At 36.0% G+C, this 18,641-nt stretch overlaps 1 protein-coding gene across 3 annotated transcripts in view; it reads right to left on the bottom strand.

Annotated features, from left to right (window-relative positions):
- Positions 1 to 6,592: 6,592 nt before the first annotated feature.
- The window catches only part of LOC138173536 (gastrula zinc finger protein XlCGF26.1-like), a 57,086-nt gene continuing 45,037 nt past the window's right edge, over positions 6,593 to 18,641 (bottom strand). For all 3 annotated transcript variants that reach the window (XM_069103564.1, XM_069103563.1, XM_069103565.1), the window contains exons 6-7: positions 11,477 to 11,600; positions 6,593 to 7,596 (exon numbers count right to left, since the gene is read on the bottom strand). In XM_069103564.1, the coding sequence (XP_068959665.1) occupies positions 7,437 to 7,596; positions 11,477 to 11,600 (284 nt within the window). In that variant the 3' untranslated portion in view covers positions 6,593 to 7,436. The remainder of the gene's footprint in view (positions 7,597 to 11,476; positions 11,601 to 18,641) is intronic.

The raw sequence follows: 18,641 nt of genomic DNA, 5'->3' as shown, positions 1-18,641 counted from the left end.
AGTCAATGACCATCCTTTTATTAAAAAAATATTGGCATTTTTAGTAAAATGACTAATTACTTAGGAACTATGTCTCTTGAACTTTTTAAACACCACACAGGGAAACTGACTTCTATTCCACTGCCTCATCCATTTCATAATGTTCCCTTTCCGTAATACTCATAAATCACTTTTATCATTTTAAGCTTTGCTCAAGGGTACTATTGTTTTAAAACCTCTTTTTCATAAATGTGATTCCTTTCCAACTTAAATATTTCTATTAATTTCTAAGTAAGCACATTGTGCCTTTTACAGTCTGGCTTCTGACCTTATCATTCAACTGAAACTGCTCTTTCCAAAGTTACCAAAGATTTAGTTGACAAATTGAAGGGTCTTTTTTCAATTCTCATTCTCTTTGACCTCTGTGCAGCCTCTGACAATGTTGTTCATTCTCTCTTCCTTGATACTCTCTTTTCTCTGGGTTTTCAGGACACCACTCTCTCCTGGTTTTCTTCCTACCTATCTGACCACTAACTCCTCTGTCTCCTTTCCTCCATCCTCTTCCATCATTGGAATAATTGTATAGCCTTTGGAGGCAGTGATACTCATTTGTATTCATGTAAGTTTTGATGTGTCTGTTAAAATGCAGCCTCATCTCACCACTACATCTTACACACTGTAGGTGTCCCTCAGGGTTCAGTCCTGGACCCTTTCCTCTTCTTCTTCTATATTACTTCATTGGGTGATCTCACTGGTTCTCATAGATTTAATTTCCATCTCTATGCTGATGATTCTCAGGACTACTTATTTTGCCCTTATCTTTCTGCTAACCTCAATTCAAACTGGTTGTCCCATAGATATCTTAAACGCAACATGTCCAAAACTGAACTAGTCATTTCCCCTAAATCCCCCCCTACTCCTGTCTTTTCTGTTACTGTCAAGGATAACACCATCCTCCTAGTTTTTCAGGCTAACCCCTTAGGAGTCACCAGTGCCTCCTCACTACCACCCACCCTCCCATATCTAAGCTGTTGCCATGGCCTGTTGATTTTACCTTTACAACATCTCTCCAATATGCCCCCTCCTCTCCTCTGACACTGTCACCACTACAGTACAGGCCCTGCTCACCACTCACCTGGACTACTGCAACAGCCTGCTGGTGGGACTGTCTGCCTCAAGTCTCTCCCTACTTCAATCCATTCTCCATTCAACCACTGAAGTGATTTTCCTAAAACAAAGGTCAGATCATGTCACCCCACTTCTCAATAAACTCCAGTGGCTCCCTATTGCCTCCGGGATCACATACAAAACGTTCTTTTTGGCACTCAAAGCACTTTATAACCTAGCCCCTTTCTACCTTTATAGTCTTCTTACACCTTACTCCCCAGTTCATATTCTTCAGTCCAGTGACATTGGCCTCCTTGGCTCTGGGCATCTTTTCTTGATGTCCTCCATGCCTGGGATGCTCTCCGTCCTTCACTCCAACTAATAAGATATCTCTCGGCTCTGTGGGCATTTCCTCTGGCTGTCCCTCATGCACATGCTCTTCTTCCTCCACTCCAGTGACTGACCCCTTTGGCTTCCTTTAAAGTCTCAACTAAAATCCTTTCTTTTACTGGAAGCCTTCCTCAACTCCTCTTAATTCCAGTGCTTTCCCTCTATTATTTCCCATTTTTCCTGTGTATAGCTTATTTTGTATATATTTTGTACATTGTCTCACCCGTTAGATTTTAAGTTCTTTGTGGATAAGGACTGTCTTTTGCCTCTTTTTGTGTGCCCAGTGCTTAGTATAGTATCTGGTCCTTGATAAATGTTCTTTGATTAATTGGACTGGTTCATATTTTTAACTATTATATCAAACTATCCTTAACATTATTGTGGTAGGCTAACTTACCAGCAATATCAGCAAACCAAGTAAAATCAAACTAACTCAAACATTAGCATCACTCAACTGGGCTTCCTTAAGCTTTTACTGTGTAATATCATTATGGGGGAAACAATGAGTACACATTTCTTTGATTCAGTACTTTTTTTTTAAACAAGCAACTTTAGCAAATAGGGAACTGCTGGGGTGAGGGGTGAAAGAAAATAACATCTCTACAACATTGGAAACCATTACTGGAAAGTGGGGAGACTCATAAATTGAGGGAGTTAGGAAGGACTTTATGGTCACAGGTAGTAGTACATGGGATATCATATTAATACATACAAATTTGACCTTTAAGTAGTTTATAGCCTGCTAACTAAACAGACTATTAGCTTCTTTACCTGATGAGGTATAAGAAAACTATTTCTTAATCTGCCACTTTTTATTAAATAGCAAGGACATGAGCATTAAAGTGTATGGTACTTGGAGGTAACAGCCTCAATAATCTCATTTCTTTAAATTTAAGGACTACATGGTAATTAAGCATTTACCAAATTGCTACATTTTGAGTTATTGCATGTAAATATACACAAATGCACCAATGTACATATACAAATATGCATAATTTGTAGCCTATTAACACGGAGAGAGAGATACCTTAATACTCTGTTTCTAAGTAAGCCAGAATCTGTCAGTTACATTAAACAGGTCATTAAGTTGTTAACATAGGACTTGGGCACACACTATCTACTCATTTGCTGCTCAGCTGGTATTAGTTGGTTATGGATAAATTATTTAAATTCTATTCAACTTAGATGAGAAATAAGAAGAACTGATATAGGCCATTCTGTTGGTTCTAATTAGCTGCACTAAATCAATTTAAAAGACTTCTATGAGAATTGCAAGACACCTGTTAATGTATTTGCCAATTTCAAACCATGCCCAAGTCACTAAATTATGTATATCCTTTGATCTAGCAATACCATTACTAGCTCAAAGAGATCAAAGAAACAGGAAAAGGTCCATTATGTATGCAAGTATTTATAGCAACTTTTTGTAGTGGCAAAGAACTGGAAACAAAAGGGTTGCCCATCAATTGGGAAATGACTAAACAAATTATGGTATATGAATGTAATGGAATACTATTTTGCCATAAGGACAACTTTAAAGAAACCTGGGTGGACTTGTAGGTACTGATGCAGAGTGAAATGCACAGAACCAGGAAAAAGAACTTCCAATCTAATGAGATACGACAATATACAAAAACTGAAAATTGGGGAATGGTGGAGGGGAGGTGCAGTGCACAGGGACATGGAGTAATCCTGGTGGGACATGAGGAACTGACTGTGCTGGGATGTCTCCTTGTCCTGGGAGGTTTTGGAGCACATGGCTCCACCTTCTAATCAGAGGGTAATGATGAAATATGTACCAAGGCTGATTGCTTTCAAAGACTTAATAACTCTTATCATTCCAATAACCAAACATGGTTTTGTTTTGGGTTTTTTTTTTTGCCTTTTGGAGGGCAGTTGGGGTTAAGTAGCTTGCCCAAGGTTATACGGCTAGTTTTTTTTTGGTAAGTGTCTGAGGCCGGATCCGAACTCAGGTCCTCCTGACTCCAGGGACGGCACTTTACTCACTGTGCCACCTAGCCACCCACCAAACATGTTTCTTGAGGGCTGATGAAGAAATATGCCTACCCACCGCCTAGCAGGGAACTTGGTGCAAAATGAGACATTTCAACAAAGTAAATGTGGGGATTTGTTTTGACTGTGTATTATTATGGTTTTGATTGCTTTTTTCTCCATCAGAGGGTGGGGGAAAATGGAGTGGAAGAAAAATGAATTTTCATCAACTGAAAAAATATATATAGAATGCTCTTGCCAGGTGTTCTGTAGATCTAATCAAAAGGGATCCAAACTAAAAGGGATAGGAAGTGGGGAAGGAAGACTTCCTATATACATATACCCATCCAAGTTAGGTACTATAGAGTAGCCACAAAGAAAGAAACCTGTTTCATTAATAAAACCTATGGTCACAATTGACACAGAAGACCTAGAGGTCCTAACACAAGGAGGCAAAGTTCACTTCTTAGAGACCACTGAGATTTGGTGGGATGACTGGACCTCGGCTCTCTGTGTGTATGTATATATGTATGTATGTGTGCATATACACATATATATGTAAATACTAAGCTTCAGTTGTCTCCTTCGTTAGAATAGATTATTCCATTCTTTGAACTTGAACCTCAATCACCTAGTAAACAAAGTACTTAGCAGAAAGTAGTTATTTCAGTCAGTTAATTAATGAATTAAAGTCACCTGACCTAGAATTATACTCCTCTGGGGGGAAAAAAAACCTGACAGATATGAATGCTGAACCAGTGAGTCAATAAACATCAGGTACCTATTACGTGCCAGACACTGTGCTAAGTGCTAGGAATACAAAAAGAGGCAAAAGATTGTCCCTGCTCTCAAGGAGCTTACAATCTAATGGGGGAGATAACAAGCAAACATATAGACAAGCTAATGCTGGATAAATAGAAAATAACTAAAAGAGGGAAGGCGTTAGAAGTGGGGTTGGGGAAAGACTTTTTAGTTGAGTCTTAAAGGAAGGCAGAGAAGCCAGCAGATGAAGATGGAGAAAGAGAGCATTCAAGGCATCAGGAAGTCAGAGGAAATGCCTGGAGCTCAGACAAGCTCAGGAGAGTCTTGTTCCTAGAACAGAAAGGAGGCCAATGTCACTGGATTGAATATTTACATGGCAAGGAATAAGGTCTAGGAAGAATGGAAAGGTAGAAAGGGGCTGGGCTATGAAGGGTAATACTTGATTCAAGAGATTAATTTCACAAGGATAATAAGGGAAAGGCCTGGTCAGAACATTTGATGAAAAAGATCTATTTTTGGGGTGGCCAGGTGGCACAGTAAGAGCGCCGGCCCCAGAGTCAGGAGACCTGGGATTGAATCCGGGCTCAGATACTTAGAACCACACCCAGAAATAACTGTCTGTGTAACCTTGAGCAAGTTACTTAACCCCAATTGCTTTAAAAAAAAAAATCTGTTTTTAGTGGACTGTAAACTCAATGAGTCAGCAGTGTGATATAGCAGGCAAAAAAAAATAATGGGAACTTGGGTTATACTAATAGGTCATGGGTTCCAGTTATAAGGAGATGGTAAGTATTCTGCCTTCATCAGGAATATTGTGTTCTGCTCTCAGCACCACAGTTTAAAAAGAACTGTGACTACTTAGAGGAAGGCAAGAAGGATAACAAAAAGGCCTTGAAGAATCCATCTTGGGAAGATTTTTTAGAGGAATGTTTAATCAAGAGAAGACTCTAAATCAATTTGATTTGATTGATGAGAGAAATGCAAATCAAAACAACTCTGAGTTACCATATCACACCTATCAGATTGGCTAATGTGACAAAACAGGAAAATGATAAATGTTGGAGAAGATGTGAGAAAACGAAAACTAATGCATTGCTGGTAGAGTTGTGAACTAATCCAACCATCCTGGAGACCAATTTGGCACTATGCCCAAACTATAAAAACAGCACATACCCTTTCACCCAGAAAAACCACTTCTAGGTCTGTATCCCAAAGAGATCCTTAAAACGGAAAAAGGACCCACGTGTAAAAAAATATTTTTAGCAGCTCTTTTTGTGGTGGTGAAGAATTGGAAATTGAGGGGATGTCCATCAGTTGGGGAATAGCTGAACAAGTTATGGTATATAAATGTAATGGAATACTATTGTACTATAAGACATAATGAGCAGGCAAACTTCAGAAAGACCTGGAAAGACTTATATGAACTGATGCTAAGTGAAATAAGCAGAACCAGGAGAACGTTATAATAGCTACATTGTTCGATGATTAACTTTAATAGACATAGCTCTTCTCAGCAATGCAAGATCTAAGGCAACTCCAAAAGACTCACAATGAAAAGTGCTATCCCATAAGCAGAGAAGACCTCTGGAGTCTGAATGCGGATGGAAACATACTATTTGCTCTCCTTTTCTTTTGTGGTTTTGTTTCTTCTTTCTCTTGGTTCCTCCCATTAGTTCTAATTTTTTTTTTTTACATCATGACTAATGTTAAAATATGTTTAATATGAATGTATAAGTAGAACCTATATCATACTGCATGCTGTCTTGGGGAGAGGGGAAAAGAGAAAGAGGGGAAGAAAATTTAAAACTCAAAATCTTATGGAAGTGAATGTTAGAAAATTAAAAATAAATTATATTAACCCCCCCCCCAAAAAAAGACTTATAAGGGGAAGAAGGGGGAGCATTAAAATTATAGTCAAGTAGTTGAAAGGGGATATTGTTATGAAAGAGTGTTTAAACAGATTCTCTTCATTCCAGAAGGCAAAAGTTGGAACTGTAGGTTGAAGGTGCAAAGAGGTAAAGTGAGACTCGACATCAGGAAAAACTCAATAATTAGGGCTATCCAAAAGTGGGATGGGAAGCCTTAGGAGGTAGGGTGCCTCTCTTTGGAAGTCTTCAAGGAGAGGCTGGATGACTACTTGTTGGGTATGTTATAATGGGGATTGGTTTCATGTATGGTTTGGACTAGATGACTGCTGAGGACTTACACAACTCTAGAATTGTCATTCTGTGAATTATGACCACCACAGAAACACAATCTTTTTGTTCATTTTAGTCTTGACAGATGGTTTGCCTAAGAGTTAAATAATATATAGATAACTGAGTTTCAAATATACCCCAAATACATAATGGAATGAGACCACTTAGTTTGTAAAAGCAGATTTATTAGATGTTTCCTTTAGCATGCTTTATGCATTTACTATTTCACTGTCTGAGCACCAGTGAATAATCTGCTTATAATAAATAGTTTGAACATAACTAGTCAGTAGTTCTTAAGTATCTTTTTTACTTTGTTTGATAGGATGGGGAAGAATATCATGCTAATAGTACTTTAAATTACAGCCCTGGGGTTTGATACTACCAAATTGTATTTTGATTAGTCCCCATTTTCCTTTCAAACTACCCCAGAGAACAGCAGGAGGTAGTGAAGGCAGGGGAGCTGCGGGGGAAGCTATTTAATCCTGTCCTACTATGTACTTTAGAACTCAGAGCATACTAAGAAGCTAATAGCAGAGAACTATATATGACGTAGAGATAATTCACATTTGTATATCAATCTAAGATTTAAAAAGCAATTTCCTCACAATAACTATGTGAGGTATATAGTGCAAGTATTAGCTCCATTTTACAGAAAAGGAAACTGAGGCTCAGAGAGACTGTAACTTGTTCCAAGGTCCCAGAGCTATTAGATGTCAGAGCCTAAACTCAAAGTTAGATCTCTGAAGAGTCCAATAGCAGTGTTTTTCTACTACATTGTACTCCTAGTAAGCATTCTGTAAGGTTCACCAGTACCAAGTTGTATAAATAGTCACAAATCCTTATCTTTGCAGTATCTTTCACAAGTACTGCCTCTGGTCATGGTGAAGAAATTAGTAATGATTTGAGGGTATTATTATAATGGCATCTCTTTTAGAAAGACTTCTACAAGGAATTTGGATTTCATGGATCCAATGATTCACTGGAAAGAGTTTTGGGAGTCATGGTTGTTTAAGTGTCAGCCAAAGGAGTTTCCAAATTAAAGTGGTATTTTTTAATATGTTTCCGAAGGAGCTGCTTATCAGGAGAGGAGTAGCAGCAAAAACTACAGCCAAATGTCTCCCCTGTGTGGTGTCGCCGTACATGAAGGTCCAGGCTCTTCTTCTGAATACTGCAATAAAAAGAAAATGGGTAAGTTTTATTGGGAAATTTTTTTTAAGTGGAGGCACAAGTATTTCTGTTTTCTGAAACCAGTGGTTTTGAAAGTCTTTAGAAAAAGTAAACTTTATAATCTGAACCAGAATGTTATAGGTATACTTTATGACTGAAAAACTCCCCCAAAGTCAATTACTGTTTCAGTCACACAAACTAAAATGGCATATTATAATTTAGCTTGATTCTGAAGGGCAGAGCTCTATCTAATTTTATGTCTCATGGAGGACATAGAAATTCAGCAATTTGGTAAATGTTTAATTACTGTGTAATATCTGGGTTTGAAGAAATAAGACCACTACCCTCCAAGTAATGCGCATATCCTTGCTAATAAACAAACTCTGTCCCAATGGCAAATTAGTAAAGTTTCGTCTTTTTATACCTTTCAAACAAATATGTGGGTCAAATACCATATTAAATTTTGGATTTTATAAATACATTCAAACTTTATAAGTCTTGCATTTCCCATCAAGGATCCAAGGTTATTTAGGACACCCATATACTAAATACTCTACCCTAGAAAGGACATATAATATTTAGTTCTAAAACTTAAGTTTACTTAGAAGGCTGATTTGTGATTTTGTTGGTGGTCTCTGCTCTCCAGGTTGGCCCACATTTAATCTTCACTCCACACAGCTGAAAGGTTCATGAATCAGTTTTCCCTGATTCTAACTTTTAAGTCTGGCATTAAATAAATGGTCACTGAATTCTTTTGAAAATGAGACTTAGGGCGGCCAGGTGGCACAGTGAGTAAGAGCGCCAGCCCCGGCATTGGGAGACCCGATATCAGTTTAGGCCTCAGATACTTGGCACATACACAAAATAACTGGCTGTGTAACCTTGAACAAGTTACTTAACCCCAACTGCTTTAAAGAAAAAAAAGTAAAAAGAAAATGACACTTAATCATTGGTAAAATCATGACCAAGAAGTCAACAACACACAAAGTGCTGTGATTACCACATATTAGACTAGATTTCTAGGTGCTAAGGAGATAAAGGTATACTACTAATAATTTTAACAAATTTAAATGCTGACTTCCATTAACAACTTAGTTTTTAAAAATTTCAAACCACTTCTGATTGCTCTAGAGGTACTCTGAGGAATATAATACGTCATCAAACAAAAGACCGTGGGCCACATAGGTACTATAGTAGAGCAAAAACAATACCTATGTGACAACTATTAGCAAACCATAACCATTCTGGGTGTTTCAACATATGTAAAAATCAGTAAGTGGACCTAATGATATCAAGGGCCACAGTCCTCTAAAATTCAATGAATGATAACTCATTAAACTACCACTCATAAAACTAACATTTAATGTTCTTTGCCCCCTGAATAATGATCACCTGCTTTTTGAAAGAAGAGACTGTCTTGTCTTTCTATTTTCCTAGCACTTAGCATAGTGCTTTGAACATAGTAAGTATGTAATAAATATTTTCACTTATATCACCTGATAATTTTTTTCTTCTTTGCTTGTTTATTTATTCAAATTTTTTTCTGTCTTACTGTTAAAGCCAACATTTTTAAGAACTACCCAGGTTTATTAGGAGACCTGGACAGGAATGGGTATGATGGGGCAGTGTTTACAAAATCTGAAGTGCTAACAACAAAAAAAAGCCCAGCTCTAACAGGCTCAGATTCAACTGCTGATGCTCATGGGTATCATTTTGATTGGGGTTATGCATAATAGGAAACATCAGGCTGACTGTAAATTTAGGCATTGGATGACAGAAGAACACAAAGACTTCCTACACTAACTTGAAGATATTTATTCATCATGAAATAAAGGAGGATGTGTAAGGTGACTATTAACATGTTAGAATTCAATTGAAATATCACCCCCGTCTTTTCGTGTTGATTTAGTTCTCACAACTTTGTTTATTTAGATGTGGCAAACTGAGCATTTGTTTTGTGGGTTAACCTATCTAGAGGGTTAACTATGATTACTTCTAATATAAATGACTAAAATTTATGGAATTACAAAAAATTATATTTATAGTTTTCCTAATACTGGAACAATTCTGCATTTCTGGAGTAAATCCAACCTGAAGAGACTGCATAATCTTTTAAATATATTGCTGAAGCCTCTTTGCTATTATTTTGAGCCCTATATTCTTTAGGAGTATTAGTCTATAGTTTTGTTTTTCTCTGCTTTACTTGTCCCTGCACTGGGAATGAGGATCACATTTGTTTCACAGAAGGATTATAGTAGGATATGTTCTTTCCCTAGTTTTGCAAATAATTATGTAATACTGAAATTATCCTTTGAATGATTTATAAATAATCTGGTCAAGTGATTTTTGTCTTTGGGAGTTCCTTCATGGATTATTTGATTTCTTTTTTCTGGGATTAAGTGGTTTTCTATTTGTTCCATTAATTTAGACATTTCATAGTAAATATGCATCTATTTTATTTATCAGTTTCATTGTCATATAACTGGGCAAAACAGTTTTGGATTACCCAAGAGTTTATTAGGTTTTGGGGAAAAAACATTACATTGTTTTGATTATCAATTCAAAATCAATTTTGAATATCAATTAAAAAATCAAAGGGTTTTTATTTTCATTTTTTTCTTTTTGAATTTTAGAATTTGTGTGTGTGTTCCAATTGGGGTTTTTTGATGTCTATTTGTTCTTTAGTTGCATACTACATCACTCATTTGCTGATGAAAAGTGCTTAGAGATATAAATTTTTCCCTTAGTAATACTCAGGTTGCATCCAAATATTTTACTCTGTTGTTGCACTATTATTCTCCTTGAGGAAATTACCTACTTTTAAAAATAATTTGCTCTTTGAGTCATCAATTCTTTAGGATTAATTAGTCTCAATTTAATTTGAATTCTTTCTTCAAATACCCTTTATTGATTTTACTTTTTATTATATTTTGGTCAGTAATTTATGTGTTTAGTATGTGTTTTTCTGTAACTGTGAGGTTTTTTTTATGCCACAAGTAGTACATGATCTATTTTTATAAAGGTACCATACACAGCTGAGAAATATTAATATTCCTTTCTATTCTCATTTTGCAATCAACCATGATCTGCCATATCTAGCTCTTCTAAGATTCCATTCAGGACCATATTTGTTTTTTGGCTGCCTGTTTCTCTTTACAATTTAATTAGTTTTTCTATAAAGTATTTCAATATTATGATATTTGTTGCATATGTGTGTGTGTTTGTGTTACCTATGGTGCCTTTAAACCTAACATAGGTTCCCTATTTATCTGTTTTAACTACTTCTAGTTTTCCTGTTGTTTTCTGTGTGTGTGTGTAAATATATGTATGTAAGTATGCGTGTGTATAAACTATGTAAATATATGTATGTATGTGTGTGTATAAACTATGTGAATTGTAAAACTGTAAAAATGTTAAGTTTTCTGAAAAATATAAATTTAAAAGTAGAATCGTAAGAGTAGAAACATTATAAGAAATAGTCAAATATAGAAAATAATGAATTATCTTCCCCTACACATGGAACAAAAGTTCTTAAAAAATCTTTTCCATAATCACCTCATCCTACAGTGGGTAGCATAATATAGCCAACTTCAAACATTACATTTTTATTATAGGAAAATCATAATCCTTTAGTTACTCATTTCAGTACTTCTAGAGGACATAGCCTTAGGCGAAGGAATGAGAATGAAGATTACTGCTGTGACAGCAACAGAAAAGGTATTCTCTTAAAACAGAATGTTTTAATAACTAAAAATTTTGCTAATGGTATAAATATACATATATGACTGGCCCTTGTTTCTTTTCTTGCCAGGAACAGGAGAGAGTCTTGATTCCTACTTTACTTATTTTTTCCCCTTGAAAAAAAAGATTTGTAAACTTACCTACTATATGAACAAAGTTGACATTTGTAGGGCTTTTCCCGTGTGTGGGTTCTAAAATGTCTGCGCAGGGAACTGGCATCAATTGAAGCATAGGAGCAAATTTCACACTTAAAAGGTTTTTCACCTATTGAGATATGTAAAGCCACAAATGGAGAGGTCAATTACATATAGAAGATCTTCTCATTAACTTGGAAACAATATATTACATTCTAGGATTTTAGAGGGAGGAAGGAAGGAAGGAAGGAAGGAAGGAAGGAAGGGGGGAGGGAGGGATTCCTAAATAGCCATACTATCCTTTTGGGCAAATGCTGTCAATACTATTAGAAACTCAGATATATGTAATAAGTCAGTTCCATGGACATTTTCTATTTATTTTTCAAAGAAGTAAAACAATTTAGTATAGTTTAATCATTTGGAAATTAATAGCTTGTTTAATCACTTAGAAATTAAGCTGATGATACTTTTGATCATCAAATCTAAAGATAAAAATCAAGAACACACTCAAAATGACTATTAGTCAAAATCATTCTGTGATAGTAAGGATTTTGCCTTGAATTTTATTTTTACACATATCCAAATATGGGTCATATTTAACTTCTGAAAAGATAGATTTGACACTATCATAAGCTATCAAAATAGAAATATTCTATAAGCAAGCTAAAAATACCCAAAGTGGAAGCTGGAGGAAAAGATTGCTAGAGATGAAAATCTGAGTATCACTGATAAAAAGGTGAAAGTTGAAGCTGGGACAAAAGGACTGATCCCTGGAAAGACACATTTGGAAATAGGGATAGGAAGAGAGGTTGAAGGAAAATTAGTATGACGCTAACGGCAAAGCAGGAAACAGTTTCACGAAAAAAAGGTAGTTTTAAAATTCTGATTGACACCAAAAGATCCAGGAAAATGAGACTTAAAAAGGCCAACGTATTGTTCAAAGGGCAATTTAAATAGCACCAGAATTGGAAACCTCATTTTAGAGGATTAGATAGAAATGAAAGCAGTAGCTATAGTCCCACTCATTCAAGATGTTTGATAATAAATGACATAGAAATAGCAGTTAGAGAGAGTAGCAGGACCAAGAGGTTTTTAAATTTTTTTAAGGCAAGGAGATCTAATATGTGTTTAAAGACACAGGAGAAAGGCTCTAGGAAAAAGAGAAAGATTCAAGATAAGGAGAGATGAAAGATGAGAAGAGGTTATCTAGAAGTAGGAAGGAAAGAAATCTAGAACAAAGGTGAAGTCAAGAAGAATTGCTTCGAATCACTGTAAAATTAAAATTTTAAAACCATAAAATGAAATTCATTAAGGACCTACATGAACAAAAATATTTATAGCAGCTCTTTTCGTGGCAAAGAATTAAAAATTGAGGAGATGCCTATCAATTGGGGAAGGGCTGAACAAGTTGTGGTATATGAATGTAATGGAATACTATTATGCTATAAGAAATGATGAGCAATCAGATTTCAGAAAAACCTGGAAAGACTTACATGAACTGATGCTGAGTGAAGTGAGCAGAACCAGGAGAAGACTGTATACAATAACACTGACACTGTGCAATTATCAACTATGATTGACTTAGCTCTTCTCAGCAATACAATGATTCAGGACAATTCCAAAAGACTCATGATAGAAAATGCAATCAACATCCAGAGAAAGAATTGATAGTCTGAATGCAGATCAAAGCATACCATTTTCACTTGCTTTTTCATATTTTTTCCCCTTTTGTTCTGTTTCTTCTTTCACAACATGACTACTGTAGAAACATGCTGTTTACTGTCTTGGAGAGGGGGGAGAGAAAAGAGGAATGGAGAAAAATTTGGAACTCAAAATCTTTAAAAAAATGAATGTTGAAAATTGTCTTTATATATAACTGGAAAAATTAAAATACTATTAATTTTAAACAAAATTTAAAATGAAATTTAATGGGTCATCATGACCAAAGAATTAATTACTATGTGATCAACCCACACAGGTTCTCTTTAATTAAAAAAAGTGTTCGGCATTTATTATGCAAACAAAGGCAAGAAGAAAATCATTCCATGGGATATTTGGTTATTGTATCTTGCAGTGCTTAATAAGTGTTTACAAAAATACCACTATGAAAATCATAGAAGTTTATGCATCATTTTCTGATATTGAGGTTGAAGAGATACACAAATTCTATAAAGAATTCAAAATCCTTCAAATTAAATCAACATATTGATACTATGATAATTGTGACTTCAATACAAAGGCAAGAACAGATAAGAATGGTGAAAAATAATTTTAAAAATAGGAATCTGAAATAAGTAATGAAAGAGCCAAAAGTTACACAGAAACTTCACCCATACATTATACTTTCTTTGAGAAAAGAAAAGGTGCTAGATAAAGTGAGCACCTAATAACACTACCTCCCAACCCACCCAACCCAAATGAACATGATTATACTGATAGGAAGCTACTCATTATAAATGTGGGAGTTATTTTTGAATAACTAGTCTGTGTACAGTTAAGTCCACCAATTTGGTCACATATAAAAAATGGAGTGTGAAAATAAGAAGAGACTTAGATACTGAGGGAACTGAGGGGATAGAAGCAGCAAGTGGTGGTAGGAATTGAGTGAACCACATTGACTCAATTCTACAGCTAGCTCAGTTCCCTTTCTAGTCAATTATGGATTTAGTCCAATTTCTGTCTTGTAAGAAAACTTTATTTAACTGTGGGAATTGTGAGAGGACTTTACTGCATTGTTTGAACCTAACCCTATGTGCCTGGGAAACTAGACCAACTCTACCTGCTGCTTAGAGACCCTTAACTAAGAACCTAGGTTATGCTGATCAGAAACCTGGTCAGAGCCAAAGACTTAATACAAGAAATATTCTCACAATGATACATCTCAAGCAAATCATATTTCTTATCTGAAAACTAGATCCAGTTATTGTTTCCATGTTCCTTGGACTGTTCACAGACATTCTGGGGGAAGTGGGACACTTCTTTTTCTGATTTCAGGGAATTGTACCTGTTTGCTTTCCCCCTCTCAACTTGGAAAGTCCCTAATCTTTCCTCCAATTATATATCAGATTACCTAATATTGTATACTAGTGTTTTCTTTTAATTAATTGGTCTTATATAATTAATTTTTTTAATTTATAAGAGTCTGTCTCTCCCTGTATTTGGGGGCCAATGCCAAAGCCGAGGAAAGCGACTGGTTCCAATTTGTTATGCAATTGGCATGCACTACTTAATAAATCAATATACTTAGAAGCTCAAACCTTTGTTTCCTCAGTCATTTCATCTTTCATCCACCATAACTCCAATTACAATAATATCACATGAAAATCTAAACTGAGGACATAAATTGCCATGGCAAGGGGAATCAAAGAGCCTAAACACCATTTCAAATGCAACACTTGACTTACTTGACTAGCAGAGAAATATAACAACCAATGGCAACAATTTAGAAGAGAGTTCTACTTATCTCTAAAATCTTATGGAGATGAATGGCAAAAGATTTTCAGCAGTATCATCTCATAAAGCAAAGAGGAGCAATGATATTAAAAAAAATTTTTTTTAAAGAAATCTGTCAAGAGACTCAACTAACCAGTCATTCCAAGAACATTTAGGGATAAAGATGGGGCTGAGTCAAGATGGCAGAGTAGAAGCAACAAATCAGTTGAACTCTCTCAACATTCACCTTCCAACAACTTAAAATCACCACCTTGTAAACACTAGAAACTTGCAAACCTCCTGAAGAAGGTAGCTGGGGACAGTGCTTCCCACTCCCAGGTGAGCAGAGCCCAATTTTAAAATAAAGTTGAAAGTCAAGTAACATGCAGGAAAAATAAGCAAACAACAAAAGAAAAACTTGACCATAAAAAGCTACTATGGTGGCAGGGAACAGAAACTCAGAAGAAGACATCAATGTAAAAAAAACTACAAGCAAAATCTTATAGAAAAATACTAATTGGACCGAATTCAAAAAGAATCCCAAGAAGAGTTAAAGAAACAGATAAAAATGGCTGAGGAAATATTGGGGAAAGAAATTTCTGGCACAAATACCACTACTAAATTTGTATCCCAAAGAGATCAAAGGAAAAGGAAAAGGTCCTATCTGTACAAAAATATTTATAGCAGCTCTTTTTGTGGTGGCAAAGAACTGGAAATTGAGGGGATGCCATCAGTTGGGGAATGGCTGAACAAGTTGTGGTATGTGACTGTGATGGTGCATTACTGTACTATAAAGAAATGATGAGCATATGGTTTCAGGAAAACCTGGTAAAATGTATATGATACAAAGTGAAGTCAGAACCAGGGGATAATATGTACACTTTGCAGTGGGGGAAGGGCTAGAGAATCTGGAACTCAAAAAAAATTTTAAGAAGTATGTTATAAATGATTTAAAAAAAAAAGATAAAGATGAAAAGAAGACAATAAACAGATGAAAGGTGGAAAAGCTATAAAGATTTTTATAAAAAACTTGCTTCACCGTGAATAAAAGCAGAGCTACTACACTAAGGACTCTTAATATCACTGTCCTGGATATGCTTATATAGAAAGTAAATATGAAGCTAGAAAAAACAAAGATGGGAAAAGTCACAGGATTAAATCATAAATAGATGAGATCTGTGATGTCAGTCCCTAAATTCCTCCCTCAGTCTAATCCCTGATCCCGTTCGTTCTCTTACCCCTAGAAAGCAATGAGAATAACACCTATGGCCTCTGCATGGGCTTATGGAACTGCAGTGTGGGCTGCCAGTGGAAAAATGTATATAATTTGTGAGCCTAAGAATGAACCTTGGGATGGATAAACCTGTTTCTAGCAGAATATAAAAAAGAGGAGCCACTGCATACTATCAGCTGAGCAGCACAGAGACTGTTCAGCATTCTGTCTTCAAATGTGAGTTCCAGACTGACTGTTTGGTCACTGTATTAAGAGAAGTAAGTATTTATACAAGAACTGATCTCCCAAACTTCTGATACCTTGGAAAAACCGTTATATGTTTTTATCAAAAAACCAAAGACAGCCAGAAGTGGAGATTCATTTGCAGAAAGACACTGATAAATGCAATATCATAAACCAGGTCTTAAAACAGAAACATATAGGTCCACAACTATCACAGTTTTGCTGTCTTTGTCCATGCAATTTGATAGTCATTTTCATTAGAAACTCAAATGATGGTCCAGGTGGTAACTGTGCATTGAGTACTTATATTATCTTATTTTGTATGGTATCTATGAGTACAGTATATGGTTTCCCTGTTTTATCTTATTTCTATTTTTGCTGTTGTTGCTTTGTCTGGGATCATAACTGTCACCTTTTTTTCTAAGATAGTTTAGTTTTTTTAGTTATACAGAGAGTTTATGGAATTTATTCATCAGCATACACACAAACTTAATGTATATTAGACAGACACTGCAAATAGAAAAATTGGGCACGTCATTAAATAGGAAGAGAAAAGCAGGCTTGATTGACTATGAGGAATTATAGCACCTCTTTCATGAACTCAAATTTCTTGGTAGAATGAAGACCTATCTTTTAAGTGCCAATATTCTATCAGTATTGTACAACTGTTACGAACAGTGTAATACTACATTCTCCAAAGAATTACAATTGAGGATCTCTCAGAAGCCAATGGGAAAAACCATGGTGGGTGTGAGCAGGTAACAGCATGTAACAAATAAGGAACTACACAGAAGATGTAAGAAGAGCAGAGGAGGGGCGGCCAGGTAGCACAGCGAGTAAGAGTACCGGCTCCAGTGTTGAGATAGACCTGGAGATCGAATCCCAGGCTCAGACACTTAGCACCCACCCAGAAACACCTGGCCGTGTAACCTTGAGCAAGTTACTTAACCCCAATTGCTTAGGGGCGGCCAGGCGGCTCAGCGAGTAAGAGTACCGGCTCCAGTGTTGGGATGACCTGGAGATCGAATCCCGGGCTCAGACACTTAGCACCACACCCAGAAATAACTGGCCGTGTAACCTTGAGCAAGTTACTTAACCCTGATTGCTTTAAAAAAAAAAGAAAAAAAAAAGGAGCAGAGGAACAACCAATAGCTATCCCAAGTATTTCACTGGCTATCTTTGACACATCAGGGGAAATCAAAGGTAGTTCCTAGTGTGCTGGGGGGAACCCCTGGAGCAATTTATGGAAGTACACAGAAAATAGGCATGGACAAAATGGCTAACATCGATGAGCTAAAATCTACATCACTAAAAAAAAAAACCACGCACAAAAATAGACCAGATGCATTTGAGTATTTGTAATATAATTACTCTGGTAAAAGCTATTTACATACTAATATGTATATATCATAAAGGTTTTTTATGCACTTATTAAAACAGGGGTCTAAAATGTAGGAATTGGCTTGACCCTAAGGGGTGGGAGATCAACTACACAGGGTAGAAAAATGCATTAAATCTTATCCTCCTCAACACATCTACACCTCATTGTTTTTCCTCTCACAATTGGCCTTCCATGCCTATACCAGTCATGAGGTATTCAGGATAGGAATGATATAACCTAACCTGACCTAAATATTATAAAGTACAGGCAAATTCCTGACACCACATGTCTCTGCACAGTGTCTCTTTGATCATGATAGCCATAGGAGCTCTGTTTATCTCTGTGACCTATATATCTAACCCTAATTTCTTTCCAAACCCACCTTTCTTTAAAATTTTCCTATTATTGTCAAGGACACTACAACCTTCCAGTCACCTAGGTTCTTAACCTTGTGTCATCTTTAATGACTCACTTTCTCTTACATATCGAATCGGTTACCAAATCTTATCATTTCTACTTTCAAAACATCTTTCTCATCTGACTCCTTCTTCTACTAACAGCCTCATACTCATTTGAGTCTTCATTACCTCTCACCTGGGCAACTGGAATAGTCAACAATCACCAAAAACATGAACTATGAGAGACAGAACACTCTCTTTGACAAGAATTTATGCTAAAATTGTAAAGTAGTTTGGCAGAAATTAGGTCTAGATTCTCAGCTTACATAATAAACTCCAAATGGATATATATTACCTAACTATAATAATTCTCCTAATTGGTCTCCTTGCCTCAAGGCTCTTCCAACTCCAATCCATCCTCCACATGGCCTGCCAAAGTAATTTTCCTAAAGCACATTTTGACTTTTATTTCCCTACTAAAACTCTAGTGCCTCCCTATTGACC

This window comes from Petaurus breviceps, unplaced genomic scaffold (assembly GCF_028583685.1).
Source record: "Petaurus breviceps papuanus isolate PSGF00001 unplaced genomic scaffold, PetGlider_PUasm1.0 582, whole genome shotgun sequence".
Lineage (NCBI taxonomy): Eukaryota > Metazoa > Chordata > Mammalia > Diprotodontia > Petauridae > Petaurus > Petaurus breviceps.
Note: the sequence above shows the minus strand (reverse complement) of the source record. Positions and strands in the feature narration are given on the sequence as shown.